This window comes from Sinocyclocheilus anshuiensis, unplaced genomic scaffold (assembly GCF_001515605.1).
Source record: "Sinocyclocheilus anshuiensis isolate Anshui unplaced genomic scaffold, SAMN03320099.WGS_v1.1 scaffold78, whole genome shotgun sequence".
Classification (NCBI taxonomy): domain Eukaryota; kingdom Metazoa; phylum Chordata; class Actinopteri; order Cypriniformes; family Cyprinidae; genus Sinocyclocheilus; species Sinocyclocheilus anshuiensis.
Window position 1 is genome coordinate 2,066,954 of NW_015544250.1, and position 7,361 is coordinate 2,074,314.

The following is a 7,361-nucleotide window of genomic DNA, read 5'->3' on the forward strand; positions in this document are numbered from 1 at the left end:
AATGTTAAAAAAGTGAAATCGCAATCAACCACCCCTTTAAAACAGTCGATAATTCATACCGTATTGACCCGAATATAAGACAATGTTTTTTTGTTGGAAATACATCTGAAAAAACGTGGTCGTCTTATATTCAGGGTCTAGACTTTGACATGTCAATAGATTTGAAGACTACAGTAAGATTGAACTTCTAACTTCTTGTTGGTACATTTTACCAGTTTTTACCATACTTTCAAAACAAAAATTAAAATAGGAAAAATATGCAATATGAAAATAATTGAAGACAAAATGTGTTTTACTGAGAAAAAACAAGATTTGGTTTTTAAAAAGCCTTTTTCCAAAAGGTACATCTGGAAAAATGGGGGTCGTCTTATAATCAGGGTCGTCTTATATTCGGGCCAATACGGTAATTGCGCTTCTTCCAGCGAAATAGTCCATCCCCTGTTTTCCTCTCACATCAAAATCTACTGACATATTTGTTTAGAACTGTTTTGGACAGTTTTCACTTGTAAAGGTTGCTTGATTTATATTTATGCATATTTCTGTTCTGATTTAGACGGGTAGAGGACTCGTATTTTAGCAGAAGCAATGATTTGAAATTGTCTTAACGATGGATTTGTTTCTTACAAACATGCAGCTTTTCACTTCACAAGATGTTAACTGATGGACTGGAGTGGTGTGGATTATTGTGATGTATTTATCAGCTGTTTGGACTCTAATTCTGACGGCACCCATTCACTGCAGAGCATCCATTGGTGAGCAAACGATGTAATGCTACGTTTCTCCAAATCTGTTCTGATGAAGAAACAAACTCTTGGATGGCCTGAGGTTGAGTACATTTTCAGCAAATTTTTGGGTGAACTAATTTTTTAACTGGATTCAACAGACACCATGACAGGCCTTACGTTTAAGCTCTGAATCAGGGATTAGTTACGTAAGATCTTTGATGAGCATTATAAATGAGCATAAAATCTTACCACCTCCGTTCTGCGGGGTTCCATTGGCATTGCAGCAATCAAAGAAACAGTCATCGATTTTCGTTTTATCTTTGACCTGCACGGTTATTATCTGACTGCCAATCATCGCTTCGAACCCAACCACCACGCTGCCCTCATCCAGAGGGTATATAAAGATTCCTGCATGAATCACAGGATTACAGGCAAACACAACAGCGATAGGCGATCTTTCCACAAAGCTAATTTTGCACTTGACAGAAATTAAATCCTTCGTTTTAGTGCTTTCAGCACTGACCAATGCAAAATCCAATCTGTTGGAGTCAATACGACACTGGAGACTGCAGAGCAGCAATCTGCCGGTGACATTTAGACTTCACACAAATAGTTGAGTTTGGCAAAGGAAAGTGTTTCTCTTTCCTTCATGGCATTTTGAAGTATTATTGTGATTATAAAGAGTTTGATGCATTTCATCCCAAACTGCTTTTGAGGATAAGAACCACAATTGTGGTTTTTGTCAAAAGTTGAAGAGGATAAGTGCTTTTGGACAAAATCAATATTTTATGACAAATCTGCAAAAAAATATGTACTGGGCCTGATGATGTATCTTTTAAGAATAAATTTAATTGGTGGATTCAATGACACAGTGGCAAGGGTTAATGCTGAAGTTGAGATTCAATCAATACTACACCCCAAAAAATATTTTGATCTAAATTTAAGATTTATGTATTTGAACTGCAAAATGTCCATCCACTTGGATTACAGTTTTAACATAAACTCATAAACTTCATGTAATGCATATTTGACAGTCGTGGCATAGTTTATTAACTATTTGCATCTATTAATCTGTTCATTGTGAAAACAAATTATTCAGTTTAAAGGTATGAACATACAGTTAGTTAAAATACTGTATGGCTAGCTGTAGAACAAGCAATATCCAACTACTTAAAATGTATAAGACTGAAACAAATTGCATTTAATAATGCTAAATATACAGTATAAATCTGGTTATTGTGTATGACTGACAAATATGCATCACATAATGTTTAACAGTTAGTTTATTGTAAAACTGTGTAACCCAAATGGATGGAAATTACATAAATCTTAATTTTAGGCCTAAATCTTTTTCTTTTTTTTTTTATTATGTATAATAGTGATGACTTAGGAAGAGCCATTAACGATTGATATCATTTCAGAACTATCAGAAGTAATGCGCCTATTAGACAGCATACTCACCCTCAATAGGGTGATCTTCGATGTTTTCATAGGTCAAGGAGGCTGTCATTGCCAGGGTGTAACCCCTGACACAGGAACTGATGTCTGAGATGCTGAGAGGCAGAGCACTCCATTTGCTCTTGTTGATCAGGCCCGGCATGATGGTGGTTCTGTCCAGTGCAGCTTCTCACAAGCAGAGAAGGGAGTGAGAGGGGATGTTTCCCTAAAAACCCTAGATAACATTGATACCGTGTTTTACAATATATCTCGCAGAATGCCAATAAATAAATAAATAAATACCTACCTCTTAGGGGCCAGTCTATATTTATTTATAGTTTTGGACACACATTTATTTTTGTGAACAGTGTATAAATGTCCAGATAAAATATCTAAAGGAATTATTATTATTATTCATTGTGTTTTCTTGTTTTAAAGGGGTCATATGATGCGATTTCAAGTTTTCCTTTCTCTTTGAAGTGTTACAAGCTCTTGGTGCATAAAGAAGATCTGTAAAGTTGCAAAGACTAAAGTCTCAAATCCAAAGAGATATTCTTTATAAAAGTTAAGAGTCAACCACGCCTACTTAAAATAGCATCATATGACCCCTTTAAGCAATAAAACAAGACATATCTTGCAGAATGTAAACAAATAAATAAATAAACATAATAAACTCATACAGTATATTTATTAACCATGTTTGTTTATTTATTTATTTATTGACATTCATTTACATTGTGAACAATGTCCAGATTGTTCATAAAATTACATTAACATCCTTCTAACGAGATACATTTACTTTTAAAAAAAATGCATAAAATACCTATTATTATTATTTTATACTGCTTTTCTTGTTTAAGCATGAATCTAACAGAATTTTGTGGTGTTAGTTTAAAAATAAACTTTCAAAATATATTCTCTGAAAACAAGTCACATGCAGTATCTTATGATATTTTGTTTCTCAAGTTAAATTGATCTTATTTTAAGGATGTTTATAAAAAAATTCAGATTAAGACAGACATAACCACAAATGTATTTTATCACATTAACTTTGGACATGTTCAGCTAAGGTTTGACCAATGAAAATGGCCAAAAACTCATTTCGAACAGTATGTCTACTGTTTTAGCATTTACAACCATACAAACTGAGTGTGTTTGTGCACAAAAAGTGTGCAAATCTGTCCTTCAAATAAATGCCACCTGGTTCGATATTTCATATCTAATGCAGTGACATTCACAAATTTGAAGTGTGGCTCAAGTGTCCAGTATTTCTGTGCCCAATGTAGCTGCACTCACATAAAAACAAGTCATTCATATTCACAGACGTCACACATCATAACTCATCACTACCCTTATGCCTGTCGCTTTAATGAAGAGGAGAAGACAACAGCATTACCCGGATGTCACTATGGTGTCCGAATGAATACCTCTGACTGGTCCAACCCCCCTCCCCAGGTCTGCTACAGTATCATCAAAGGGAACAGAAACCTCTGGCACATCAAACACATGTAACAGATGCAAGTGCTGATATCACGACGAGTCAGTTTTTACCTGAGCTCAGCGCACAGAACTTCAGATTACAGGAATACAAAACCAGAACAGTTATATGATACACATCAGCATCTGTGTCTCTCAGTTCCATTAATGGTTGTTCCAGAAAAAGCGATTATCATGATGTAATACTCAAATTAACTGGTTTTCAGAGCACAAATGAGATCGCTTTAGCTTTTCAATTGATTCTCTTGGACAGTAATGGAATTGAAATGGAAATCTAATGCGTCACATATTTCTCTCTTTAGAAAAAGACACCAGTGCTCTCAGTCTAGCATTTCAGAAGAGATCTCTCTGAATAATATCTCAAACTCTGCTCAGATTTGCCAAAATGCAAAGTCACCAAATGAGCTCAATATGAGTTTTTATCCACATTTGTTTCATAACTCTGTACTCATATGTTAACAATTGTCTTGTTTGTATCTTTTTATTTCTACTAAGACATAAGACATATCTGAGATGTTGACAAATAAATCATAACTGAAAACTCCATTAAGTTTCCTGAGGTTTGAACAAGCAGTCTCCGAACAATGAAAATGAGAAAGAATTTGATTTTATGACATATATAAAATATTGCAATTGTTTCTCCTAAACAACAGTGACAATGAAAGACTTTTGTTGAACCTGCATCTTGGTTTTGTCTGAAAACCACAAAAGAGTTTTGGAAAAGATCTCAAAAATGCCTCACGCTGCTTAGGCTTACAAAAACCAGAGATTTGAATACGAGCTCAAACATTTACTAAAATATTTCCACAACCGAATTACCTGAGTTATACTGTAGAGTAATATAAAATATTAGCTTGTGATATAATAATATATTATACTCTATCAACAAAAGTGTGGGGTCGTAAGATTTATGGCTTTGAAATAAATGTATTATACTCAATAAGGCTGCATTGATTTAATAAAAAATGTATTCCTGTGATGCAAAGCTGCCGGTCTTCAGTGTCACATGATCCTTCAGAAATCATTAATATGCTGATTTGATGCTCAAGAAACAAGTTGTGTTCTTATAAGCTTTGTTTAACATTAATATACTTTATATTATTTTGCCATCTCATTTGAATTAATTATAATGTAACAACATTCTATCAGCTGTCAGCCACTTTAAAAATGGCATCAGGCATTGAAAAGCCCATATCAGTTGACTGTTAATGCTATTCGTATGTCACTGTTTATTTTGTCTAATGAATTACAGGAGAAACACCTGTGATATGTTTCCCACCTATTTGCTATTACTCCGACAAACACAACTGAGAACTCCATTAAGTCTCTGAGCAAAAAAAAAAGAAGAGAAAATGCAAACTGCATTATCATGTAGCTCAAGACAGATATCAATCCGCTGATTTTCATCTAACTTGTTGAACTTCCACAGTGGGACAGTGTTTTGGAAATTTGACTTGATTCTCAGCCAATTCGGCCAAGATTTATGAGTGACTATTCTCAGAGGACATATATGTTTGAGATTAAACAGATCCCATTTATCACAGAACAGAAACAGACGCTTTCATCAAGGTGTCCACATGGCCATTTAACTCTCTCAGACACAGAGGAACGCCACCCCCTCTCTAATAGATTAGGGTTTGGCACAGTGCCGCGTGACGGGATGAGAGTGGACAGATGAGTGCAATAGATTTCCCTATCATCACACATGGCAAACCGGTCAAACACTGCCATCATGTGTCCTGAGAGGAGCGGACATTTCAGCACAAAGCAAAGGTGTCAGTATCATCTTTAAACATGATATAACAGATGCTGAAGTCATGCAGTTAACCAATGATATTAAAGCCTTATTAAAAGTCTCTTATGCTCATCTAGGCTGCATGTATTTGATCAAAAATGTGACATATCATTATAATTTAGAATAACTGTTTTTTTTTATTTAAAATGGGATTTATTCCTGTGATGCAAAGCTGAATTTTCAGCAGCCATTACTCCAGTCTTCAGAGTCACATGATCATTCAGAAATCATTCTAGTATACTGATTTGCCGCTAAAGAAACATTTATAACAGATACTGAAGTCATGCAGGCAACCAATGAAAAAAAAACTCTAAAATAATAATTTCTTATGCTCACCGAGGCTGCATTTATTTGATCAAAATTGTGAAATGTTATTTTAATTTAAAAGAAGTGTTCTCTATAAGAATATAATTTAAAATGTAATTTATTCCTGTGATGCAAAGCTGAATTTTCAGCAGCCATTATTCCAGTCTTGTGTATCCTTCAGAAATCATTCTAATATGTCAGTTTGCTGCTGAAGAAACATTTAGTACAGATAATGAAGTCATGCAGGTAAACTGATGTTAAAACCACACAAATAATCATTTTAATATTTTAAATGACGCTGGTAGTGCTGAAAGTGCAAGTTAAGGTCAAAATCAATTTCATTTTTAACAACAATATGATTTGTCAGCAAGGAATAAAAATTTAATTGTGGTCTTCTTTCATATCCTATCCTAGGGGACCCCAATTGAGATGAACCCAAAGTGACAGACAATAACCCCAGCCTCCCATCCTCCCGGAGCAGCGGAGTGTGAATCACTCCCAAAGAAACAGCCAAATCACCCACACCACAAACTCCACGGCTGCCACCACACACACTGCGGGAGACACTGCACAGAAACAACCACCTGTTGATCCACCATCTCCATCAAACTGACTACAGATGCATCACTTGCGGAAATCCCTCTTTGGTGCTTTGGAAACACTTCCCAAATTCACCTTGAATCTAAAACTAAATATTTCCTCTCAATCCTTTGACTTTAGTTCCTCATGCACTTTTCTCAAAGCAGAACTCTTACCTCACATCTGCAGCGCTCACAATTCTCTCTCGACGTCTGAATTAGTGAGGTCCAAAATATCATCAGGCTGCAACTCAGAAAAGCTCTCTGCCTCTTTGAGATGGACACAACAACTGAGCAGAACGAAGAACGGGAGGGAGGTACAGAGTGAGAGAGAGAACGACAGATATAGAAGCAGCTGGAGGAACGTTAATGCAGTCAATCAGCGCAGCAACATGTGGTTATGAAGCTCAGAGCTGGAAACTAGAGCTTGTCCTGTGCAACAGATGACCACGAACCCCACCAGCCCCCTGCCAATTCTCAGTTCTCCCCTCAGCATCTGTACCACCCACCTACCCGCTCCCCCACCTCTCTGTCTCTCTGTAATCAGTGACGAGAGCCCATTCATGTATCCTATTTGGCAGCCAGGGGTGCCACTGGCTGAAATGCAACACCATGCACGGGGGGAACGAGGGGACGGTGAGAGATCATAGATCATGCAAAGGATTCAGATTGAGAATTTTGGTCTCATGTCCATTTCTGTCCCGTTATCCGCCACTTTTGTCTTCCCATCATTCATGTTTTTCCCTCCAGTGACTGATAAGCTCACTATCTTGATTTCAATAGGACAGGAATGGTTATTATTTTTTTTCTGAATGCATTTCGTGGCCGTGGCGTGTGTGATTGATCTGGTTTTGCAGAGGACGTAACCATGACAATCAATATGGAGCCTCCAGGGCTTTTTAAAAGACAACAGGTTGGTTGGAGAAAGTGTGTGTGTGTGTTTAGTGATGTGCTGCCTTGGCTTAAACCTCAGCTTCTGTTTCTCAATTAAATTAACATGTGCTATTTACTGTCTCTCTTTCC

General features: G+C 36.5%; 1 protein-coding gene across 1 annotated transcript in view; it reads right to left on the reverse strand.

Annotated features, from left to right (window-relative positions):
- Positions 1–2,393, reverse strand: part of LOC107697831 (von Willebrand factor A domain-containing protein 5B1) — a 34,925-nt gene extending 32,532 nt beyond the window's left edge. Inside the window, exons 1-2 of the mRNA XM_016498683.1 lie at positions 2,187–2,393; positions 975–1,133 (exon numbers count right to left, since the gene is read on the reverse strand). Of these exons, the coding sequence (XP_016354169.1) occupies positions 975–1,133; positions 2,187–2,325 (298 nt within the window). The 5' untranslated portion in view covers positions 2,326–2,393. The remainder of the gene's footprint in view (positions 1–974; positions 1,134–2,186) is intronic.
- Positions 2,394–7,361: the final 4,968 nt, after the last annotated feature.